General features: G+C 39.1%; 1 protein-coding gene across 4 annotated transcripts in view; it reads right to left on the reverse strand.

The window, feature by feature from the left end:
- Positions 1 to 401: 401 nt before the first annotated feature.
- Positions 402 to 26,971, reverse strand: part of CDK8 (cyclin dependent kinase 8) — a 72,623-nt gene continuing 46,053 nt past the window's right edge. The window contains exons 5-13 of one of the 4 annotated variants that reach the window (XM_061434920.1): positions 20,395 to 20,452; positions 17,992 to 18,123; positions 10,990 to 11,133; positions 8,441 to 8,510; positions 7,564 to 7,636; positions 4,900 to 4,997; positions 4,154 to 4,232; positions 3,878 to 4,033; positions 402 to 1,679 (exon numbers count right to left, since the gene is read on the reverse strand). In XM_061434920.1, coding sequence (XP_061290904.1) covers positions 1,554 to 1,679; positions 3,878 to 4,033; positions 4,154 to 4,232; positions 4,900 to 4,997; positions 7,564 to 7,636; positions 8,441 to 8,510; positions 10,990 to 11,133; positions 17,992 to 18,123; positions 20,395 to 20,452 — 936 coding nt within the window. In that variant the 3' untranslated portion in view covers positions 402 to 1,553. Of the gene's footprint in view, positions 1,680 to 3,877; positions 4,037 to 4,153; positions 4,233 to 4,899; positions 4,998 to 7,563; positions 7,637 to 8,440; positions 8,511 to 10,989; positions 11,134 to 17,991; positions 18,124 to 20,394; positions 20,453 to 26,971 lie in introns of all 4 variants that reach the window. The other 3 variants (XM_061434919.1, XM_061434921.1, XM_061434922.1) reach the window with 3 other exon arrangements.

Consider the following 26,971-nt stretch of genomic DNA (forward strand, 5'->3'; position numbering starts at 1 on the left):
TGTTCTAGAATGTTTTTATTTCAATGCATTGAGTTTTAAAGAAAAGAATATGTTAGTGTTTTTAATCTTCTGTATTTTGTGAAGGAGGGACTCCCTCTCAAATAATTATCTGGGATAAAACAAAATGGGCTCAGCATAACACAGATTCTGGCATTATTCTAGAAAGGGAAGGCTCATTATAATGTCTTTCAGTTAGAAAAGTGTCTATTTCTCATCTTAAATTATTGCACTAAGTGTACAGAGAAACGAATTTATATCTAAACCTTAGGCCACCACTTCATTGTGGAGGCAAAAGATACTATCAATGAAAACACCTGAAAAGGTTTCCTCAGAGGCCACTTGTTAGGGCACATTTTAAAATAAAACACCTGTGTGTACATAAAAATACAGTTGACTCCATATTTTGATTTATGAAAAATAAATTTATTACATAACACCTTGTTTTTAACAATGTTCAATTTTTTTTTAAATTCAGAATACTTGTGTCATTCATGTAAAATAGTTTGATACAGTACATTGTATGTTATAGGTTTTCTTTTTTCCTCAAAAAGTCTAAGGCTCTCCTACTCCTTCTTCTTTGCTGAAGTAAGGGCACCCTAAACAACGTGCGAACAAGTTTTAAAAAAAGAAAATGAACTGAACGAAATTTTAGTAGCACTACACCAACCAGCTTTAAAATCAGGACAAAATATCTGAATCGGATGCCGCACCTTTTTAAGGAAGTTATCACTCATGCTTTTTTCATCTTAAAGCATGCTCACAAATCAGCAACACCAACAGGAAAAATAAAACACTGTCTATGACAATCATTTTAGTTTGTTTGCTGAACCAAACAGGTTTATATCAATGACAACATATTTAATTACTATCAATAGCAGCTTTAATACCAGTCAAGTCATAGATTGAAAATAAAAACAAACTCAGAAGTTGGAAATTAATCTTTGGGAGTTTTGAAACCTTCCTGGAAAAACTATGTGGCTTCTTGTACTTTCCAAAACAATCCAAGCAATATTCTTGGTCAAAGAACACTGATTAATGTAGAAAATGAATCAACCCACTGATAAGACACTGAAATGAAAGGTGTACCGAAATAATCTCATGTTGAGTCTTGGTTGCTTCGTTAATGTATACTGCGTGTTTCAAGTACCAGTTAAACCTCTGCGTGTGTGTACTATTGGTCAGATAATGTTGTTACACTGGAAGAATTCACCACATACGACGACAAATGCTTGCCCCTAGCACGTTTCACAGCTTCAACTGCTACAGACTGTCACTGAAAAAAATGCATTGGTCAGTCTGAACCATGTCAAGTAAACTATGGAAGTAGCAAACCCACAACACAAACTGTGCTAGCACTTTATTCTCAAGCCTAACTCCAGACAGCGACAACGTGGAAGCCACTACCCCAATCTGTGAAAAGCGGTGGAACTTGGCTACCGGACATCTGACTGCGTGGCTGCACAGTACATTCTCATGGCCCATCCCAGGCTCCCGCCAAAAGCTGCAGGCGGCCTGCGGCACCGCGACAGTGCATGGACGGTGTCCGACGCAGCTCAGTACCGATGTGTCTGGTGGGAGTACTGTGGAGGCTGCTGGGAGGTAGTTGAGTACCCCATGCTGCTCTGCGGCTGCGATGTGCTTGGTCCGGGGTTGGGGTAGGCAGCATGCGGATTGGAACGCTGGAAAAGCAGAGGAAGAGGAGACGTGACTCGGCGTTGCTGTGGGCTGGCTGCACCCCAGGCCAGCAAGGCTTCTGTGTGTTCGAGATGTCACTTATTTTACAGCAGTAAGAACTTTAAAGGTCCTGTGCTAGGTACTGGCTTTAGAATTAAAATGACAAAACCCTTAAAATCTTTTAGTGTCAGCCTTTCTTTATGAAGGTCAGAAGTACTGCTGATAAAATAACACCAAAGTGAGTCTTACTCCTGTGCTGCGTGGTTCATTCTATTAACAGGAACGCCCTTTCATGCTACTCATACCTACCTCATAAATAATTTGTCTGGGACACTTACTCTTGAACTCAATGATGTATACATAGAAGAAATTCAAAGCTCATCTACATACTTGTTTTTTCAATAGAAAACTCCCAACACCCATGCATGACTGAAGAATAAGAAATGAATACGACAAGAAAGGAAATTACAGAATTATTTCTTCAGCATTAGATATTTTTATGCTCTATAAATTAATGAACCTTGTTTTTCAGCTACAAGCGATATACAAAGGTAAAGCTACAGCTACTGAAATGTAGGAAGAGTGGTATTCTCAATTCTAGAAGCAGCACAAGAGGTAGAGTCAAACACCTCTAGTTTCAATCGGTTATATTCTTATTCAAAGCCCTGCACGTTTCTCTCATGCTATTAGCTCCCCAAAACAAACACTATGGAAGATTAACTACAATTTAATACTTTCCTCTTTCAAAGATATCTAATAAATCATATAACTCGAAATTCCGCCAACCCTAGCAAAAACAACATTTTAAAGAGAGTGGACATGTAAAACTAGTCAGAAATACTATTTTTGAAATCACTCATAAAAACCACCACAATAACGTCAACACACACACACACAGCAGCATTTCCTTGGTTTCAGTGGCAAAGGTTAGCGTCCCCCCACTCCCCCTACCCCTGCTCAGGACGCACACCTTGTGTGCAAACACACTCGTGTGCCGGAGATGTGCTCGTCTCCCAGGTGGGGAGGGGAGCAGCAACCATGAGCTCGCAAGACGCCTGCCTTGGAGCCCCTGCTCGCTGAGCTCACCGCAGGACAGCCACCACTCAGCAGACAGTGATCCCCAGGGCTTCCTAGGCTGCACCCCCCATGAACTATGCGAAGAGTTCAGATCTAATTCCTGACGTGTAGTCGCAGGCTCTGGGAGCCTTATCCATTTATTACAATCTCTTTCAGTAGGTAAATAATTCTCATGGGTCAAGTTTTCAGTACACTTCCACAGTGAATTCAGACCAGATGGGAATAGGATCAGAACAAGGCATACAGTTTTCAGAACGGGTCTGTCTGTGAAGGAACTGCTGTTGTCACTGGAGAGAATGCACAGGGAGCCGCCTAGCAGGTCTGAGTCTGTGTCCTGAGTCCACCCTGGCTTGACGGGTGAACGAGGGAAGGGGCTCAACCTCCATGAGCCCCAATTTCCTGCCAATAGCGCTTACCTCACAGCTATCATACTGCCTGGAGGAAGGAAGGTCTGTCCCACACTGACAGAAGAGCTGGCACAGGTAAGCCTTGACAAGCTCTTCCTATGATCATGACACCCCCAGCACCACCACTGACACTCAGCAAGTACTCACTGCGTACTGTGAACGCTACTAAGAGTTTTAAGGAAGATAATAATAATGAACACAGTGACTGGTGTCATCTATCAAACGACTGTCGGTCCGGCTGGCCACTGCCATTAGCTCACACAGTCTCATTTCATCCTGACTACAGCCTCACACTGGCCATCACCCACATCCGACAAATGAAGACACTGAGAAGATCTGAACCACCCCCTTGAGGCTGGATGGGGCTGCAGAAGTGAGACCCACCACTTCCTGAACACCGCTGTGAGCCAGATGCTGAGGGTCACCACAGCTGCCCCATGGCAGCGGCAGGGTAGATGCGCCCGCTCATGATACAGATGAGAAACTAGAGCCGTGTCCAGGGTCACAGAGCCAATCAACAGCACAATTTAGGTCCAATCACCCCAAGTCTGGCTAAGCCCCCTCTACTGTACCACCGGGCACCTTCCACGCCCATAGCTCTTCCCATCAGTGTGCTGGCATACACAGGCAGGTCTTTTCTTAGCTACGTCGCATTTCCCAGTGCTCACAAGCCCACAGGCAGTACTGACACGCAGGTCACTGAGAGACAGCCTGAGTACCTGATAGTCTGAGGTCATGATCAGTCCACCTGAGGTAGTGGTAGGAGGGACGACTCTCACTTTCTTCAACGGGGGTCCCTGGGTGTGACTGCTGTCTTGGTTCCCTGGGTGGCCGGTCCCATTCGTGTGGTTATTGCCCGGCTGCTGCTGCTGGTTCTTCTCAATTGGTTAAACAGAGAGACACAGCTCAACTCAGAGGGAGAACCAAAGATGTCCATGCCAGAAGTCATGGGGGCACCGAACAAAGCCAGATGCCAACTGTACTTTAATACTTACTTTGTCTCCTTTGTCATCAGGTTCTTCTTCTGTTAAAAATTCTCGTTTGGGGTAAGGGATCTGACAACCGGCAAAAACACTGATCATAAGAAAAAAGAAAAAGAAAAACGATTTCTGGTATACTAACCAGTATTTCAAATGCTGTATGTAAGTGTTTCTTGCTTTCATCTTTTAGTCTGGACTCAAACCCCCTTTCTGTGATGTAATAAGCATCTTTCGTGCAACTGTGACACAGCAAGTCCCTTCTTCTAACCACTGCCGTGACAGCAGGCCATGGGAGGGCGGCTCACTGTATGAATAATCAACAATACTCCGAGAGGACTCTGATTTCTTCTTTGATCTCAGTGGTCCTTTTTTATCATCACAAACAAGAGACAGATTCTGGCAGGAATGTGATTAGTCAAACAAACATTTCTCTTTTACTCTCCCTGCTACATTTAAAAGGAAAGAAAGAATGGAAACACAAATGTACTTGGGGTGGAGTTTGCAACCGTAACTGCAAGCGGTGAGGCAGACAGTGTGTGGAACCAACCTGTCACTAACCAAATGACAGAGGCAAATGATGCCAGCACCATGCCAGCTGTAAAACCCGAGGACACTTCAGTCATCAGAGCTCACTTTCTGCCTCTCAAAAGGATTCCCCTGGGTCCCCATAAAGAGCGATGGTGACTTGGAGCTGACAACTAGAGGAAAGCAGGCACCAAAAACGTCTATGGAGCTGGTGAGTGAACAAACTGATCACTTACTCTGATGTAGGAAGCGGGTCTTCTAGGAAATAGGGATCCTGCATAGCCTGCTCTGAGGTAATTCGCTTTATTGGGTCCATGGTAAGCAACTTCTGAAGCTGAAACCATAAGTCATAAACACATCACTGTTTTACTTCTCATAGTCACACCTGTGGCACATTGTGGGATGCATTTTTTTTTAATTAATAATACCTCAAAATAGGGAGGCATTTATTGCCCCAAATTAACTCCCCTCTCCAAGTTCCCCAATTATTCCACATAATGTAGTAATTCACATTTTAGTCATTCTAATATTCATTATCTCAGTTGGTTCTCCTTTAAGAACTAACTAAACTCATGTCTTCTTACTCTAAACCAACAATCTTTTCCCTACGTTATCTAAATTGCTATACCCAATTTAGAACAGGACTAAAGTTCTTCGAGTTATTATTTTTCTATTACAGGGAAAACTTGTAATATAAATACACTAGCCACATGTGGCTATTGATGTAAATCCACATGAATCAAAACTAAACTAAATTTTAAAAGTCAGCTTCTCAGTCATACCAGGTCCATTTCTAGAGCTCGGCAGCCGCCCATGGCTCAGGACTGCCCTACTGGACAGCACAGATGGTCGGACAGTGCTCTCCTGACAGTGCGCACCAGGTCTACAAACAGATGCGGGGACTGGCACAGAACCACAGAGAACAGGGGCGTGCTTACGAGTGGAGATTCTAAGGAGACTGCTTGGCTTCAAATCCTGACCTTACATTTATTAGCTGAGTGACTCTGAAACAAGTTACTTAACCACTTTGTAACCCCGTTTGTCAAAGACGGGTTAAAAACAGTTTATTTTCAGAATTAAATGAGTTAATATGTAGAAAGCAATTATAATGGTGCTGGGCACAAAGAAAGCACTACATAAGTCTTAGCCATTACTATCATCATCATCATAACTAATATTACTTACAGAAATGTCACACTAATGTGAAAATTCAGTATCTTCTGGTTGAAATATAATTTACTACAGGCTCTATGAAGTAGAACATTTGATGTAACATGTTATTTAAGATAGTATCTAAATGGTGGTCTCTTGGCTTATAATCTCTGACCTCACACCATGATTTCCAGGCTTCAGAGCACTCCAGAACAGCCCAGGAGCACTTCCTAACAGCCCCAGATGACTGTGCTGCTGGACTAGGACACACTCTGAAAACCATGGAACATGTGGAGATGGTGGGAGATGAGACAATCAAGAACAAAAGGACAGGAGATATGTTTAAATGCAGATGAAATGTTGAGATGGTGACAGTTTAATTTCAATGAGCTGATATTTCAGTAGAAGCATAATTTTATTTTGAGACTGAAAGGAAAAGCATGGATTTGCTACTTAAAACACTCCACAGGTTTAATGAAATTACATTAGAGCTTTCAGATGGGACTATGCAAGACAGTTACCCTAGCAAAAACAAGCAGGTGAGTGGAAAAGAAAGTTGGTCTCTGGAGTGTCAGCGGTGGGGGTGGTGAGAGGCCTTAGACTAGAATGAGCAGCAGCAGGCGGGGTGGATGGTGAGGCAATCCCCCTAAAGCGGGACTTCTGCTCTACCACTGTCACCAGTATTTTGTTAGAATAAATAAGGCCGTAACTTTGAAGGATCTAACTTACCTTCCAATTTGGGTACTATCTTAAGTATATTATAGGAAGCCATGATTTGGATAATAATACACTGTGTAGTAATATGGTCAGTTGAGCACTGTCTTTTAAGTTGCTGATTAGATATGAAATGTATGATACAGGACATGATAAAACATAACTGCAGAAGTAGAAGAGTAGAAGGAGAAGAAAAAGCAGAAATGGAAGAAATATTTGCCAAGTGGCCTGGTACTAAAGGAAATTTTAATCCTTTCAAAGTAGAGAAATTCCTGTTTAATGAACTCACTTAAAAATACTGGGAAAAAAGGACTAAAAGAATTTTAAGCCAAGCAAAATACAACTTGCTTCCCTCAATCCTCCTTTATATTACTTTCTTTGAAAAACATAAACCTGAAAAACATTTTTAATTGCTTTAATGTAAAAATGGAAATTTCACTGTAAACAAATTTGACAACGGTTGACTATAATGTCACAGGTCACCTTGATAGTGCACAGTTCGATCCTAGCTCAAATCAGTTTCCTACTATGCACTATCTACACACCGCATCTCTCATACTCTCCCAGAAAAAGCACACAACGCACAGCGGCCCTGAAGGCCCTGTAACAGCTACGTTTATAAGTGGCACCTTGGGAGTTAAAATTCTGTAAACAACCTTTCAAAGGACTGAAATAAAAAATAATCTCTAAACCTTATTTCAGAACAGTAAGACTGTTTTCATTTTGATTCTTTGAAATTTTAAAATAACTGATGAAAACCAATGAACAGAATTTTAAAAAAGTGACAGACTTGGTTCAATGACTGTCTTTAGAAAATTAAATGTAACCAAACATTAAGGCTGTCAAACCTGGGTTTGGAAAAACCTGGGTTTGGATATCATTACTAGTACACACCAACAAGAACTCTCTATTAGTATTACTATTAAAGAACTCTAAGAATACTGAGTAACCACAGAAATTGAGTCAAAAAAAGTCAGGTTGGGTTAAACAGGTGGGAAAAATATAGTTCATTAGTACTGTTCTCTAAAACTTACCAAGTGGAATGCTTTACTATCTGGTTTAACTTTATGTTTTTCCATATACTTGATAAGGCTGCAGTTGGTATACCTGAAAGAGAAACACTATGAAATATCTACATTAGATTTGAGATTAATTTTACATTGGGTAAAATTCTCTGAACAGAATTATTTTAATCATAACCAACACAGAACATACACTGAAAATGGTATTAAATCAATTTTACACTTCATTCAGGACTCCCACAATCACTTTTAAGTGGACACCACTGATTAAATGCCAAGATAATTTCATGAATAACATACAGACTGCTTAGCTTTTGTTCACATGAATGCTATCGCAACAATGATCTTAAATAACGTATGGGTCAAGAGTTGAACTCAGCCTTACTAGTAAGCTTAAAATAAGTACAAATTTTAAAAACACTGTCATATAGGTCTGTAAACTGCATGTCCCAATCCCCTGATCGTGCTGTGAAAATAGATGAACCATTTCTTCTTCTCTATTAAAAAACCTGCTTAAATTTACAACCCAACCCAGGAGGAGACAGGTGGCTACCAGCAAAGGCTGGTTTGTTTCGGTCTCTTACTGCTTCAGCTGTGATACCTTTCACAGACAAAGAGCTTCCAGAAAGTAACAAATATGGAAAGAAATGAACTGACTTTTCCCCTCATATCCAAATCAGCTGCTGCTATTAGACATTCACCTTCTTGTATCACCAAACATCTTAAGAAATGAAGACTACCACAATGCAAAAACATTTATTATAGTAAATAAGTAAAATTATTTAACAGACTAGTCTTCTGTCAAGTATTCTATCATGCTGAGTATTCAATCTGATCCTGAGTATTCTAGAAAAGCAAAAATCAACAGTCTATTTTCTTGCCAACTTACGTATTTCTTCTGAAATCTTTCATTAATGTTGAATGTTCAGGCATCTTTTTTATATCTTCCCAATCTTTATCTGTGAAACACATTGATACAATTTTATATTGTCTAGGTTCCTATTGTCAAGAACTTTAATAAAGGTGACTTCACTTCTCATTACATGTCCTACATTTTAACCTCCCTGAAAGTACAGACTTTGAATAAATGGTGAGCTGCAGTAAACATCTTTAACTGTACATGCATTCTCCATACGTTGTGTTCTCTCTTGTTTTTTTTTAAACTTTTTAAATGTCTATTTTCTCTATGTTTTACTATAAGTCATCTCAGTTTCTATATTAAGACACCAACAAATTATAAACAAATATTTCCATTATTAAATTGTTCTATTCTTATCTGTAAAATTTTTCTCCCGTCATGTCTTGGTTAATCCAGCAACCGATCTTTTCAACAATAAATGCAGTATCTTCCCCCTCAGCAGCTGTAAGCTGTCCTTTTTATATGGCCCTCCTTACGCTCCCCTTATTAAATACACTGCTTTCCGTGGCAATCAAGGTAAGCAGTTACAGCTGTCTGAAACAGAGAGTAGGATATACGAGCATATGAACAAGTCAGCTAGAACCTGGGCTAGTTTCAATAACAACAACAAAAGCAACCCCAGCTACCGGACCCATCAGGTGGAAAAGTCTTGGTCAGGTGTGCTGGCATTAGTTACTCAAACACCACACGCGGTTTGAGAAACCTGCTGTCCCCATCAAGAGGCGTTACTGAGAGGCCACAAGTGCCCACATTCTACCAGGTAGCTTCACGGCACCTCAGCTTTTAAGTGACCTCCAGAGGTTAGCTTCTCTCTCAACTGGCTTATAAAAATATCTGCTATCTAGCCTCCAGATACCACATATTGTAAACTAAATACATACTTTAAACTCCTAAATGGAATTTTTTCCTTGACTACTTCCTTGTTCCAATTTCTTTATTTCTGTCAATTTCTCAAATAGAAATCCTGAGATAATCTTTTATTTTTTTCTTCCAATTACAGGCTTACTCTAAAAAATTATACCATCCTTTCTTCTCCATCCAAATCACTTTACATGTGGAGTACTGCTGCAGGTCAGAGCTGGTTTCCTGACTTCAGTTACCCCTCTTAAATTTTTACATACCCCTGCCATAAAAACCTTTCTAAAGTAGAACACAAATCACAGCACTAGTTCTCAAGAACTTATCATAGATTCTCCTTCTTTAGCACATCAAATCTAAATTCTATTGCCTGGTTTTCAGATTCCCTATAAGCGGATCCCAACTGTGGAACCACACCCTAACAACCATTTCAGAACCATCTCCTGTGGAGGCTGCCCCTCCTCCAAGGCCCTGTAAGTCAGGCTCCTTCCTCAGGGGACCCCTGAAATGATGAGTGCATTCGGAAGTGGGAAGAAAAGGCCATTCTTCTCCACCTACTCAAACTACTCTTATTCTTTCAACATTCTACTTAAAGCAGCTCAATGTCAACTCCAAGAGGGCAAGAATCACATTTATTATATCAACAATATTTTACACTTAACTCAGTGCCTGAAACATGGCAGGTGCTCAATAAATATTTAGTGAACAAATGAAACTCCCATCTCAACAAAGCAATCTTTGTAGAAATGTTGATCAGTTCTGGACAAAGGTAGCTATTTTGCACGTACTGATAATTAAAGGGAATGTGGAATTATAACTCCCAGATATTTCTTTATTAGTTTTGAGCCACCGACCTGAGAAAAATTCCTAATAAGAAACAATATATTGTTTCTTATTATTTCAATAAGTTATTGATATTTTAAGTTATTAATATATATTTATTAATAATAAACTTGTTTATTATTTCAATAAGTACTTGACTAGCCAAAACTATGCAGGCGTTTCAAATGGAGAGTAATGGACTCCTGTTCCGTCGCACAAGGACTGGGCTGGGACTGGAGCTCTAAAGCCCATGACGAGATGCCCCAACACCCCTCCTGGCGGCAGTCAGAGCAGGCCCGCTCGCTGTGCAGGGCTGGGCCTTCACTCACATCCTACCTGTTTTAACTGGAAAGAATGTTCTTACTGACAAGGGTTATAGAGCAAAAAATGCTATGATTCAATACGATATGTTTCAAGTAGAAACAGTCTTCAAAATCTGTATTCAAACACCAAACAATGACATTATTATTAAGTGCTGTCAGACAAAAAGACATGCTCCTGAATTCTATTCAGTTGCCAATGGTGAGAACTAAAGGCACTTTTTAAACGCAGATATTTCAAATATTTTATCATTTTAAATATTAAACAAAACAAAACCAAAAACCGAAATGAAACAAAAATACACTCCTCAAATTCAAGAAACCCATAAATATTTTTATGCTAATATGTGAACTCTACAAATTTTGCTATTTCTCTGGGTCTTTGATTAATGCAAGTCATAAATATAAAGAATTGAGTAAGAGTAGCTTTCATCAGCTAAAAATATACATCCTTTCAATGAAGACATCTAAGTTCAAACAACAGTGATTTAAAAACAAAAACAAAAATATAATGTGTACCTGCAGGAAATCCCATTACATTGAATATTCTGTCCAGCTGGTCATGGTGATAAGGATTACTAGTTTTGATGTCCTCTTGTCGACAGTGAAATATTGGTTCTGACGTTAGTAGTTCTGCAAATATACACCCTATAGCCCAAATATCTTCAAAACAAAAAACAAAAAAAAAACAAAAAAAAAGAAAAGAAAAGAAAAAATAAAGAAAGGAAAAAAGAAAAAGAAAGGAGGAAAATAAAGTGGTTCTTTCCAAAAGAAAATGCATCTTCATCTTGGCAGGGAGTGTTTTTTCATTCTTTTTCTCCCCTAATAAGTCATATTAAATCCTAAGCAATTATAAATATAAAAAATATTGTTTGTAAATATATATTCCCACCCCATCCACCCGTATTTCATTCTTTGTTATACCTCCATCCCACCCAGTGGTTCCATTCCAAGTTCAATCAAACTTATTATCTAAAATTTTTGGTGAGTTTAAGTGCTTCACACATTACCTTATCTGTGAAATACATACAAAGCTGCACACAGAGCATAGGAACCATAAATAAATAAAACTAAACAAACAAACAAGAAAACAAACAGAAAACCCAAACAGCCTTGGAAATTGGGCATACTTGCTGAAATCAATCAGCACCATTTTTTGAGGTAAAACACATTTTTAATTTTTTATCTAGTTTATGGACTTATTAGCTTGTAAAGTTTAATAATTATCCTCCTGTGTTAGCACTAGTTAGCAAGGTGCTGTTCCAACAGGAAAAAGACAACGCTTGACCTTAAATATTCTAACAAAATAGCATTTCTGCTGGAAGGACTTTCTGTTCAAAGGGTTTCTTCATGCTATAGCAGTGTCAGACTTTGCAAGTTTAAGTGTTTAAAAGACAAGAAAACAAGGGGCAGAATACTACCTTTCAATAGGCACAGAGGCTATAACTTCATAAGAATTACTTAAAAGCCAGGCAAATGGATTCCTCTGTATACAACCAATTTCCTTCACTTACTTTAAGATACAGGCTAACTTTCATTCATATTAAATTCCTACTAATAGAACTATTAGAAAGATAAATATGCCAATTTATAATCTGAAGCTGCAGACACTCCATTTCTACCCTTAACAAATCCCTAAACCAGCAATGGCAACTTCCCTACACTCAGGACAGTGCTGTGCACACAGCAGACTATAGTAAACGGTATCTCACTGATGTAACCAATACCTGTGGCAAACATAAAAACTATGTGAAGTGAAAGTCGCTCAGCCGTGTCCAACTCTGTGATTCCATGGGCTTTACAGTTCATGGAATTCTCTAGGCTAGAATCCTGGAGTGGATAGCCTTTCCCTTCTCCAAGGGATGTTCCCAACCCAGGGATTGAATCCAGGTCTCCCACATTGCAGGCAGATTCTTTACCAGCTGAACCACAAGGGAAGCCCTAAATAACTATAGGAGGACAGTTAAAACCACTATTAAAGCTGATTATTCAGACCTGTTAATAATGGTCACTTAAATAGAAAGTGAGGGGAAAAATGTTAATTAATAAATAACTGGAAATTCCTAAAATCTAAAACTGGAATATACATATTTCATCTAAAATTACCACACTTATATTTCAAAGTAATTAGTTAAACCTCTATTTACTTTAAGATTACAAGCAAGACTATAAGCAAGTGATTTCAAAAATGATGCTGTCTGGTCATCAGTTTTCTCCCCTATCAGAGAACCAAATCAGGCCAACATCACCTTATGAAAAAGTCTCCTCAAAAAATATAAGCCAGGAAGTAAACGGGAAAGTTCATTATTTTGTGATTATGCTTTTTATGTGGAAACCCCACAGAAAGGTGACCTTTGATCGTCTCAATCCAAAGGAAGAAGGTAGGCAAGCTAAGTGGGGTCACCGAGAGGGCCTGTGGGTCAGTGTGCATCTTTAAAACCCTACTCATGGCACCTAAGAAACACTCTGTCAACTCAGCCTGGTAATGAAAAACCCCAACAAAGAAAATAAAACATGTAAAGTAAGGTGAACAGTAAGTAAGTAGTTTAGCTACCCTCACTAGACACTGCTTTAAAAGAAAAGTCAAGAAAGTAGGAAAAATACTGAAACGTGTTTAACTTTACCCTATATAACTTCTCTCTTCATGTCGTTTCTATTATTTTTCACCTGTTATCAATTTCACCATCCTTCCCTCCTTCAAATACTGACCCAGACAATAATCATGAATTTGAGTTCGCTGATCAGGCTGTTACTTCAGATAAATTTCTGAATCTTTGTCAACAAGTTTCTTCTACCTTGCCTACTTTTTCAGATTGTGCTGAATTCATAAGAAAAGTCCTTTCTTGCTCACCTACCTGTCAAATTTCTTCTAGAAAAACTTTTCAAATTAAAAACACACAAACCCCATATACTTCTCAAATTCTGTAATGCTCATGTGTAGCTACAGAGCTAACCAGGCAAAGTAGACACCAACTGGCAGGCTACGCAGACCCAAATCGGGGGAAGGAGAAATATATATTAAATTTGTTTTAATCAGTAATTATAAGCCTCTACCTTAATGTAGGGAGAAGGCAATGGCACCCCACTCCAATACTCTTGCCTGGAAAATCCCATGGACGGAGGAGCCTGGTAGCAAGAGTAAATTCTCATTCTCCCCGTCTTACCGAAGTTTTTACTTTAGAAAAACTTTTAAGACTGCCCTGCTGCTGCTAGGTCGTTTTAGTCGTGTCCGACTCTGTGTGACCCCACCGTCCCTGTGATTCTCCAGGCAAGAATACTGGAGTGAGTTGCCATTTAGTGACAACTGAAGAGTTGATTCCCCTCTTTCACCCTTCTCCACAAAGTCAATCACATAAAACCGTCAACACTCAAAACTGAATTAAACTTTGTCCCCATGTGTAACGAGCCTATCTCCGTTGACTAATCTATCATTTTCTCTCGGGTTTAATGACTCGGCTCAGAGTCTCCTATAAGGGAGTGAATGACCATGGCACCTAGACTTATTTGCAGAAAGGCTGGGAACAGGCAGGCTCATGTGCTAAGATTTCCCCCACACTCTCCTGCTGCCTGTTAGTACCTTAGTATTAACACGACCCACCTAACTCCACTGGCAGGTTTAAGCCTTCTCAGTGATGTCACTAAAATGAACATATTCAGCTAATAATATGTAAGTTCAACCACAAAGGTTCCTCTATCTGCTTCAGGAAATCCAAGTGCTAGGAAAGTGCACTGACAGTGGTTTGGAGGCCCTGCTGAGAACCTCACCGCACCCCTAGGCTACCCACGTGGGGAGTAGGAGGAACGTAATGGTGCAGGAGAGACTGGAAGCAAGGTAGAAGTTTCATTTTTCACTTGTGGATTCTAGTCTTTATTCTTAAAAATGTATATAAAAGTGATTTATGTATGATTTCTGTCTCTCAAATAAAAAAGCAATCTGTAAGATCTTACATCATTACTTTTTTGGTGCAATTTTTTTAATGCAGTTGTTATCACTTTAGTTTTTTATATTATTACTAACATTTATTTATTTTTTTATTAAAGGATAATTGCTTTACAGAATTTGTTGTTTTCTGTCAAACCTCATTAGAGGAAAGCATCCTCCAGGGCTGCTCTGGGCCAGGCCAGGTGCTCGTGGGGGCTGGCACGGACCTTGGTCTCAATTCCTGCCCCACATTAGTCCCCGGTGCTCTTCCTGCCCCAGAAGGCAGTGGAGTCTATCCAAGGGCACAGAACGCTTACAGTTAAAGGGAATTGAGAGATGATGTAGGCTAAATCCTTGTCTTCAGAAAACGAGGCTGTGAAGGACACATTGTCCTCTGACCCCTAGAGTGGCAGAGCTAAAGCAACAAGTCAGAGGGCTAGGCTTCTGCTATTCAAAGATGGCAACATATTTTCCACACATATTCATTCTGTTTCTCAAATGGATGGAGATCCCTTAAGAGTAAATGACATAATTTTCATAATTTCCATTCCAAGTTTAAAAAGCCTAATAGTTATCCAATAACTTTTGATGTTAATGAGGAGGAAGGCCTCTTACAACCCAAAATAGGCACCCATTTGAACAAAGCAATCTAATAGCTGGTGAGTCCAGCTCTGTGACGAACAGCCCTGACCTAGAACTGGTAAACTGCTCTGGAGGGTAACAGCTTGTTCAGATCTCAATGCTCACAATGAAAAATGGGTTTCTTAAGAAAAAAGAAAAAGATAAATGATGAGCCAGAGTCACAAACCTATGTGATAGTTTATTTTCTCTTCAATTTATATCAATTCAGTCTCAAGTTTTCCATTAATAGCAGCTACAAGTTGGTAATTACTTTCTTATTTGTATAGTCTTTAAATATGTCTTACCAAAAGTAACACTGCTTTTAAATATTCATTTTCTAGGTGGAAAAAAAAGCTATGTATGATATTAGTTTACATGCTTAAGCATTTAGAATACACTTGTAAAAAAAATAATCAAATGTATGTTTAGGTAGTAATATACACTGAAAAACAGGACTAGCTTCAGTAATCTTTACTTTTCCTCCTTAGCTGACTTTTTATAAAATATTTTATTTTGGAATAATTTTAGATTTGTAGAAAGGTTGCAACAATAGCACAAAGTCCCATATCTAATAATCTACCTTTATTTTTCTATACAGTAAAATGTGATCTCAAAGCAGATATAAAGATTAGTGAACATAAAAGGTTTTATGAAAAAAGACACATTGATTTCAAGATTGCTATGAGGGAAAGAGTACAACCATCGCTCCTTCCCCCTCTGAATACATACTGAAGTGACAGCAAAGCCCCAGTAACACAGAGCACGGAAAGAGACCATCAGGGATTCCCTTGGCAAGGAACCACTTCTCACCCGGGGCCATGTAGGCAATGACCTCCAGCGGTGACACCTGGGCATGGCCCACCCAGTTAGGGGATTTCAGACACTGCATATAGCTACTACCAGGACGGGGAAGGTGGATGGTGTGACCAACGACGTTCTCCCTGAAGAAGGAGAACTGTGACTAAGACCTGGATGAAGACATGTGCGCAGACCTGACTGAGCAGAGATACAGATAAAAATGTTTCTGGAAACAGTTCAGAGAAGGCCCCAGTCCACAGTATTATTGTTGGATGGGAAGCAGATGTGTCCTGCACAACTCAGGGAAGAAATGTCAAATACAAAGACTATATTTTGAACTGTGGACCACCCACCTCCCCCGCTTCCCAAATTCCCTGAGAGGTATACAAAAGTTGGGCTGAAGGTTGGAGGATTTTTCCCTAAAGAATCTGAAAGTCCTCAGGGCAAAGACTCGCACATGCTGGCATTTAGGGTTCTCCATTAATGGCTGCTCTTGGCTGGATCACTCTAAAGTAAAGCCTGCCAGCCTCGGAGCTCTCCGATCCATGCACACTAAGTTCCCAAGCAGTGTTCTGTAACTTGAGTCTTGAATGCAAAGAGACATCAAGGGTCAACAAACAGTTGAAGAATACTAACCACATGAAAGGGAGACTAAGACAAATCAATGAAGAGTGACTACAAAGAAAACACAGAGAACAAGACAACAAGAAAGGGTTCTTAGAAATTAAAAAGACAAAGGTAAAAAAACATGAGCAGAAAAGTGGTACAAAGGGTACCAGTCCAAGAAATCCGACATCTGCCTACATTCAGCTTTGGAAAGAGAGAAGTAAAACACAGAGGAGGAAATCAAGTCTACTTCAAAGAGAATTTTCCACAGACAGGGGATATAAACTTCAAACTGAATGGGCCTGTAGGTAGCCAGCAAATCAGTGTGAAACACAAGGATGAGAAATCCTCTGTTTTCAGGAAACACAAAACCCCACAGAATCCACCACCACCTGAGACCTTCCATTACCAACACTGACGCCAGAGCACAGTTGAGGAGCCTCACCAAACTCTGAGGGAAAATCACTTTGTACCTGTAACTTTAGTCCCTGCCAAACTGTAAAGTATGACAAACTCATTTTTCTTTCCAGAAATAGAGAACTAGAAAATTTACCTCTAAGACAGGTTACTTGAGAATATTCCACAGCAAAGTAAGGGATGAAATACTGAAATCCAGAATGAAACAGATCCAACCCAGATGAACAAAAAAGGAAAAAGCAAGATGAAAATCAATCCAGAGTAGAGCAAAGTATAAGAGTTGGGGATGGAGTTATCCAATAAAATAAAAATGGGTTTAATATCATTCTGGAGAACGTAGAACAAGTAAGCAATAAAGACATACAAAAACAGAGGCGTGAAAAAAGGAAAGACAAAATACATAAGAAAAAACTACTTGATAAAATTCCACCAAATAAAATGAAGCAGAATAAAGATGTCATAAAAGGACTGTGATATAGCTATGATAAAAGGTGGTAGCTGAATATCAAGTCCACTACAATATGTAGTTAAGTATAATCAACAGTGGGCATTATGGTTTGCAAACAGAAAACATCAACAAAGTGGTAACAATGATGATGATAATGACTGATATTATTAAGAGAGCTTATACATTGAGAGGCTGGTGGGGGAACAAGTAGAAGAGCACTCATTTCCTAATTCTTCATACAGGGAGATAATACTAATAAAAACTGAAAAGTGAATGACCATGTTCTCAGCTCCTACTTATTTTCATAATCTTCTTTTACTTAATTTTAAGGGAAATCTTTTAGAAGCTAGTATTTCTTTTGGCAAAAGAAGTATTTGTCTGAAGTTCAATGATTCAGAAATTTTATTGTGTTTATTTCTCTTTTTCACCTAAAATTAAACTTAAAATAGTTTTTACTTAGAATTCAGTATGGGCCCATTTATTTAAAAACCTTTTTAGCATCTGTTTATTTATCAGAAATAGATGTCTGGAATGTATACCCCTAATGCCAATGATGGTATTTCTAGACAGTAGAATTTTATGTTAGTTTTTGCTTTTACTTTTATAATTTTCTGTATCACTTGACCTAAAAAATATACAGACATATGTATATTTCACAACAACAAGGCCACTTTAAAAATGTTATGGAACTTCAATCAGTTCTACTCACCAATAGCTTTGGTATAATGTCTTGCTCCAAGAAGTAATTCTGGGGCTCGGTACCAGAATGTAACTACTACTGGATCCAAATCTGCTAAAGGCTTCAAAGGTGAATTAAATAATCGGGCAAAGCCCATATCAGCTGTAAAAAATAATAATAATAACAACAGTGATAAGTAAATAGATTTTTACAAATGTAATTGATGACTCTAATTTTACTATTATTATTTAGTAAGATACGAAAAACGTGAATTCTGCGGGGAGAAAAACCAACAAAACATCTCACCCCTTTCAGAAGTCTAAATATAAGCCAAGGTTGAGATCTTCATTCATTGCAAACTACTGCCACTGGGTTACAAACTCACTCTGCTGCCTGAGATCCAGGGTGACCCTACTCCTCCGGGCAGATTTCTTTCCATCTGTCTTACCACCAGGGGGACAGGGCTGTGCAGCCAGCCACATGTTCATTCTTTTTACTGGTCACAAGTACCAGGGAACTAGATCAGTTAGGGTGAGGCCTCCCGTTATCTGCATCAGTAAGCATGCTCACTAGTATAAGCTGATGTACAGTATGACAATACCACTATTTCCCCCCATTTATTTGGGTTGAGTTTTTTCTTTAGTTTTAAAGAATTGTGTTTGTTTTTTTTAAGCCGGAAAAGACTTTAAAGATCATATAATTCAATCACCTTTTTCAAATGAGGAAACTGAGGGCAGAAGAAACTGATTTGACAAATGTCAACAACTCGTATCTCAGAGCTGGAGCTGTGCTGAGATACAGTTCACAGCATTTCGCACAGTTTACTATGTAGTGCAGTTATTCAGGCACAGCTGTTTGTCCTAACGAACCATGATCTTACAGATAAAAACATTTTTGTCTCGCTATCCCTTGGAACATCAAGTACAGTGTCATTACACAGAGCTGCCAAATACACATTGAATGAACAATCACTAGTCATACCACCTATTCAAAAATTTCAAGATTCATCCACCATTTGTTGGATTTTGCTCTCCTAATACACATTTTTAATGAAGCAGGCCTTAATCGATCTACTTATAGAGGTTAAAAAAACCAACACAGAAATGTGGCAAAGAACTAAAACCATGAGTCGGATTACTAAATACTGATTTACAGAAGAATGTATCTTAAGTGTGACTACTTTAAGCTATTGATATCCCCCAAGCCTGTCAACATCATACATGTGACACAGAAATAATTCCAAATGAGATTATTTTTAATATATAAATTTTCCCCGAGTCTTACAGTAGCAAACACATCTGTAAATACTGTCTGGATGGGTCTTTTAGACTGTGCATGCTTTGAACTTACATTTGAATTTGATGCCACCACGCTGGTTGGATGAAATCTGCTAAATGCACACCTAAGGACCTAACAGGCATTTGACGCTACGTAAGGACCGACAGGGCCTGATTCTTAAAGCAAGCCAATTGACTAGGAGCATTCTGAGATGCATCAAATGTTTGTCAAGAATTTTGCAGTTTATATCAAGGGTATTTTCCGGGTCTAATTAGAAGGAGAAAATGGGATTGGAGGATTTAAAGGGGAGGGTGGAAAGAAGGGTTGGGAACACCTGGGTTTTTCTTTGCTGGTGAAGTGGTACAAATCAGCTAATAATCCCAATTTATACTAAATTTGGCAATCAGAAATTCCTATTTATTTTGTTATATACTCCCATAATCCTGCTGCTTTAAAATTAAGATAATTTGGTTACTACATTTCTTCTATCCACACACAAACTAAATAAATGTCACAAACACAACTTGAAAATGACAATGAAAAAATAGGATAAATAAATCTAGCTCTATCTTTATAAGTTATCAGACCAGAAATGGGTAAAATTTTGCACTGATACATAAGAAAACAGAGCTATTAGAAAACATGCAGAGGCACAGAAAGCTCGTTAATTCTTTTCCCTTCAGGCAAAGGCTCGTTAGAACCTACCCAGCCTCAGTGGTATTCTTAGCTTGTAATCCCTGACCTAGATGAGGCTAACAGAAGGATATGTTCGGATCGACCTGGCTCAGGGAAACAGAACGGATGGTATGATTAGTAGTTTGCTGTACGCCCTTAGGACTAAAGGTGAGGTTGGCTTCTAACAGGGATAGAAGCCACTCACCTCTACAGGCTATTTTTAATGAAGGCAAAAAGTTTCTAAGAAACTCACATGGCTTATTTTATAATTAGAACACTTCAGTCTCTAAAGATTGTCTGACACCTTTTGAGAGTGTGAAACATTTTTCACTTTTAATGTATACTCTTTAGAAATGGCTTCGATCACATGGAACTATATGAATAAATGCATATTATTACAGCAAAAATTAGAAGTGATAAAGCTGCCTGCAAAAGTTTTAAAAGAGTGCTACGCTGTGACTTATCAAAGATATAACATACCAATTTTTACTCTTCCTCGCTCAGGACCTTCACCCATAACTAAAATATTAGCAGGTTTCTGTGGAAACAAAATAGTGTTTTTTTTCAGTAGACAGTAGTGGTTTCTTTTAAATAGACAATATGCCAATATAACATAAATCCACCTTTAAAAAAACCACATTTACTCAAAAATTAAAATCAAACACAGGAAGTCACCAAAGAAGCTGTGTGTGTGTGTGTGTGTGTGTGTGTGTGTGTGTGTGTGTATGCCAAGTAATATGCAACTTCATGAAGGCCAAATATGGTAGTGCTTTCTCCAGGCAGAGCGAGGGCTTTTCTTGGCGCTGTTATCAGTCTGCTTTCACTACTGTGGAACATCTGGCAGAAAGTTACAATGCTCTGCTTCCTTGGAACTCTTTCAATTATATAAAATGCCCTGCAACTTTAAGGGGAAATGTATCTTCATATATAATATAATACTGTATTATTAAAATAGCAAGTTAATTACAAAGAAGGGGCCACCTGATATTTTTTTTTTTTTTTGGGAAACCACATAGTATATATCTATGTTTCAAACAAATTACAGAGAAATCAATGTAAGAGCCTTTTCTAAATGAGTTAGCAGAGTAGTAGAAATTTTCCATGACCTGAACAGTTCTCATTTTTAAATAAAAAAGGAAACTAACATATTAAAATGAGATTTTACAAAAGTAATACTTCAAACAGTTTTTAAATGTCTAAAAACATCAAGATTAACTGTCATCTAAAACCCGTTATGGTGGTGTATCTACCACACTAACATGCAATGTAAGGGCTGCCCTTCTTTAGGAAAAAGGGAGAAGGGAAGAAGGCAGAGGAGGAGGGAAGGTGGAGGCCACAATCTCTCTCAGGCCGCCAGCCTGCTGTCCGCCTGACCTGACTGCAGTTCTATCAGTCTACCAAATAAGAGCGAAACCTGAGCTCAGTCCCTTTCAAACACGGATCAAAGCAATCTTGAAGATCAAATTAAAGATCTTAATGAAGGCTTTGTACAGTGGGAACCAGGTCACAGGCTCCCCTGACCATATTTAACAACAGCCTCTATGCTATTACTGACAAAATGTGACTTCCAGGACATTACTCTACCAACTACCAAAGATCAAAATTATTTCTTTATCCTCAGCGAAAAGACACTTCTGAAAAGGCAGTGCACACATTTCAAAGGTTGAAAATTCTGCAGCTTTTCAGATGAGGAAACGCAGCACCAGAGAGTGACTGGCCTGCTCTGAGTGCGAGGGATGAGCTGGGGCGGCAGCAAGGATCCAGCCTGTCCCTGAGCAGAGCCACCCCCTTCCCAACATGCCCTGCTGAGAGTGATTTATACAGCCAGCTTTAAACGGATGTGTATCACCATAGTCATGATCATTATGTTCTGCTCAAGAAAACGTTTCCAGAACCTCTCTCATCACACCCGCTCCTGCCCCAAGACAGCAGGGCAAGCACAAGGAAGTGCAGGGCCGATAACACTCCCCATGAGCCACGTGGAGCTGCCAACCACGAACAGCACTGCCCATCGCTGACACCAGATGAGGCTCTGCTCCAGAGCAAACCAGGGCTCAGGGAGGCTTGTGGAATGTGACGGCAGGGGTGGGCCCTCCCAGAGGCACAGGCAGCCTTTCCACCTGACTGGGGGTGGGGCTCAGGAGGGGACCTGACATCTGGGCTAGAACTCTCTCCTCATGGGCCATCAGGGCAGGAGCCCCGAGACATCTGTTGAACCCCATTTTGATTCTCCTCCCATCAACTCTGGCTTCTCTAGCATCGCCAGGGCTCACTTCCAAAGAGACAAAGCTGATCATGTCACCCCCTTGCTTAAAATCTTCCACAGTGACAGGGGAAAATAATCAGGAAAACAGTGGAACAGAAAATGATAGACACACTGTGAATACAACTGGGTTAAAAATGTGCCACGAGTAAGGACTAGAAGAACAAAAAAGGTTAGTGACAGGTAGGGATGAACTCTTTCACAAGTTTCTTTGAGCCCTTTCCTTGTGCTTTATTACTTAAAGGCTTCACCTTTCACGGCCCCTCCCCACCTGTGCTGTGAATGGGTAGAAGTCTTCATGGTGGGACGCCAGGCACCTGCAAGCTCGGCTCCAAGACGACTCCCTACCCCAGGGCATGGCCCTGCCACAAGTGTGCTGCCTGACTGTCCTGTTCTGTGACTAGTCAGACCTTTTTCACAACCACGTCAGTACTGGCCCTGTATTTCTGCCACAACAACTTTCCTTTCCTCTGTGTTACTTGGCAACGTCTGGTTCTCCACTCGCCTTTTAAAGATATAATACGCGAATACACTCTGACTATAAACAGGCCACATACAGTTAAAAGATTCTAAAGAGTCCGAGACTCTTCTACCACCCATCACTCCTCCACCGCATCCCGAACACCACGCTCTCCTCCAGAGTAACCAGCTGATTATCTGGCTTGCTGTGATGGATTCTGCTAGCACTCAAGTGCTCCTAAAAGATTACTTCCGTTTCTGGCAAAAGCACAAGCACAAAGGGGCATCTCTTTCTTCCTTCTATTCTAGATAGAGTGGAAAAACTCCCTCTTTTGATTTCTTACTCATTCAGCAGCTGGGTTCAGATCTGAGAAGCCCTGGGGTGAGTGGTACTGGTTAGCCTGCTACTAGGCAAAGGGAGAAAAAAAAAAACCCTCTTGGTCTTCATTTTATTATACACTCAATGGACTGGCCATGTCCCAAGCAGCTTGGTTCTGAGCCTTGGTTTGGAACAGTTTCTCTGTCAAAGTCTTGCCTGGTATTAGGGTTTGGGGCCAAAACTTCAGGCAATAATTAGAACTTTTTCTATTAGACAACTTACTGCCTACTGCACGATCTGAAGTAGAACTCAGGGCTGAGGCACTAAGCAGACTTAAATTAGTGGTTTTAAGTTCAGCTTTGGCATGCTATATAGTCAGAAACAAAAGAGAACGGTGTTCAGTGCTGTTTTACTAACACTATTTATAAGCAGTGAGTTGCTCCCCATGGGATATCCCATGGTACCATTCCACAGGCCCTAGACAGTGACAGTTGGATTTAGGAGACAAATTCCACACTACATTTCTTTTGAGAATGTAACCTAATGGAAAGTTCAAGAGAAAATGGCAGAAAAACCACAGAGATCATGAATACTCTTTTATTTGTTTAATCAGTATTAAGGAAGACTTCAAAAGACTTGATTTTTGTTTTAGTACTTAATGCCACACCAAGACAATACTATATCCTCCAAAAGGCTAATTCCTTTCATCTTTGTCTATCAGTGGAGAATCTGATAGCCCTAGGGCCAAACCATCCATGTCACTGATGATAAAACACAGCAACAATCATGACTTTAGTAAACTGCAATCAAACGTAATCATCTTAAAGGAACATACAGAACTCTGCTGGTGACATTTTGATGAGGCACATCCCCCCATGAAACTATCTGCTGCTACATACAGCAAAGGTCCAATGTGACTTAAAAGTATTATAGCATCATGACAACATCTTCAACAATAGTTATCTTACTCACAGAAGTGACTACAGGACACCTTTATTGCCTGCTGAACAATGAAACAGAAAAGTCTACTTCTTTGATTATTTGAAACTATGCCTTGAAACAAGCCTTTCTCTTGTTTTCTTTCTCCCAGAAAAAAAACTAATTTTGTATTAGTTTGCTATGGAAAAACTTAGACGAACTTTTCGGCCAACCGGAAATTAAAGTGTGCCCCTGTTTTACAGTCTCATGGCTTGTCCTGTTTTATGTTGTGCTCCCAAAAACTCTCCACTGCCATTTCCTAGATGTCTATGTTACAGAGATAACCATTCCTGGTGAGACTTTCTGCTCTCCAGACTCTGTCACACTGGGAAACATCACACTGATGACTCTGGCAAACAGCAGAGGCGGTAAACTGGTTTCATTTAAGGGCCCAACTGGGGAAGAAAACTAAGGGCTGCCGGGAACTGCATCTTGAGAAAGACAGGACCTGGGCTAGTCAGGAAACTGCCATTATCAGTTAGAGGTATTTCATACAGGTACAGAACTGCACAATGCTGGCATCTCTGTCAAGCTAACTACAAAAACTTTTTATTCTAGGGATGAAGCCAGGGTCTTCATGTGTTCACTGACTTTATCAAGGCAAAATGGAGATTCTGAGTCAGTAAGAAAAGCTGATTTTTAATGGATCTATGAACAGAAGACAGTGATACACAAGTAACCACTGTCAAGTGCTGCTCTCCAAGACCTGTTTGGAACTAAACTTACACACTGTAACCAACTCAGCCTGGTGGCACACTTTCTGGACACTTGATAACTCTCAGTTTGGTTGTTAATCATTGTGTGCCATAATACATACCGATCTGTATTTCAAATTACACTTTTCAATTGATGATGTCTAATTGTTAAGAAAATATTTCTGCTTTTACTTCTAGTTTTGTGTTCTGAGAGATTAATGCAGAATCTGTACCTTTATGAATACTTATTATGTATATCTTTATCTTATACTACATACTGAATTTTTCTAGACATACATTTTTATTGAATGTTTATTTATATATATTTTTTATTTCTAGGGTGTGCTGTGCACATTGCGGGATCTTAGTTCCCCAACCAGACGTTGAATCTGGGCCCTAGACAGTGGAATTGCAGAGTTCTAAGAACTGGACCACCAGGGATTCCTAGGTAATGCATATTTTAAAATATATTCTTTTATATGTCCCTAAATGCTAAGCAATTCAACTGTATCACACTGCTTCATTCTATAGTTTTTGCTTATTCTTTATTTAAACAAATTTGTCACAATCTGATTTAAAGTATATCAAGGTACATAATTATATATTTCTAATTCCTTCTATACAACTGCCAAATTGAACAAACCATAAGCTTTTTGGTGTATATTCATTATTTCAATCATCCTGCTGTTATAAAATGTGTTTAAATCCTTGGAAATAAAACATACTTTTTTTGGCCACACCCCGTGGCATGTGGGAATCTTAATTCCCTGATCAGGGATCAAACCTGCATCCCCTGTGCTGGAAGGCAGGGTCTTAATCTCTGGACCACCAACGAAGTCCCTTGAAATAAAATATATTTTATGTGACACTCTAATTTTTTCTATATTTGAACAGACACAGACTCTAGACCCAGAGTTCTCAACTTTTTTTCTTCCCCTAAATATTTGAGGAATATAACAGACTTCTGAAGATGAGGAAGTATGATTAAATGCTTAATAGGCTTAAAAAAAAAACCAAAAAAAACCAAGGATCCCATCAACTATTAGTTCCGTGATCTTCACCTCCATTTTCTCATTTATAAAATATGGATAAAAATAATGACAAGTTAGTGTTGCAAAGATAAATTTTGCTAATGTACATAATACAATATAATGCTTGATATATTAAAAGTCCAAAATACAATGACAGCTAACACTATAATCTGTGAACAGTGACTCATAACTGAAACGATTTAAGTAGAAACCCCTGGGGGCAGGCACTCACGTATGATTGGGTAATGCCGCCAAGGTGGTTTTTCTATATCACCCTAGGAGATGCCCCTAGTTTGTTTTTATCTAGATGTCAATCACTTATGCCTTTTACAGATCAAAAAACTGTTTATTATTAGTAATAGCCTCTTAAGAATTAAAGCAATAAAAATATAGACTCCTGCAGGAGATTAAAATATAGAAAAGTACAATGAAAGTAAAATTTACCTGAAACTTCACCTCACAGAGTTAGGTCATTACAAACATTTTGGTGGACATAATTCCAGATTTCTCTAAATCTACATTATTACATGTATATAAATATCTTAGAAAAGCCCTTTTGATTTCTGTATTCACTTAACAGTGAACAAATAAATAAATGCATAGCACTACTGTATTGATCCTACTTTATTCAGCCTCCCCTACCATAGCTCCTTAGGTTATTTTTAGACCAGAAGAGCTCTAGGACATTGTCAGGTAACAGTGGTAACAGAGAAGTCAGAAGGATAACAGCTGCTGACTTGCTTACACACTTAGAGGTTTCCTTCCTTCCTTATTTTTATAAAGAACTTCAATCAGAAATGAATATTAAATTTTGTCAAACATTGAATTTTGCAAAAGTTTTACATTTACAACTACTGAGATAACCACAGCGTTATTCTCCTAGCATTATTAATATGAATTATGTCAACAGGTTTCCAAATACTGAATCATCTTCACATTCTGGAAATGAACTTCATTTACTTGGAGTATAGTAATCTTTTAATGTTCCTCTGGATCCTATTTGCTAATATTTTATCTAAGATATAAGCAAAAATGTTTATACGTGACACTGACCGACTGTATTTATTAGGTTTGTGTTTAGGATAGATTCTGAGTTACCTGTCTCACAGGTTAGAAGGCTGTTGAGGAACTGCAGGAAGGGGAATGACATGGTGTGCTTTGCTTTCTAGAGGTCATTCTGATTGCTACGTAGATACTGGACCACAGAAACGTAAGACTGCAAGGAGGGACGATCACGTGCTTGTTTTTTCAGTAATCCAAGTACCCTGGATTAGAATAGCAGTGATAGAAACGATAAGAAGCAAAGTCAAGA

Source organism: Bos javanicus, chromosome 12 (assembly GCF_032452875.1).
Source record: "Bos javanicus breed banteng chromosome 12, ARS-OSU_banteng_1.0, whole genome shotgun sequence".
In the NCBI taxonomy this organism is placed as follows: domain Eukaryota; kingdom Metazoa; phylum Chordata; class Mammalia; order Artiodactyla; family Bovidae; genus Bos; species Bos javanicus.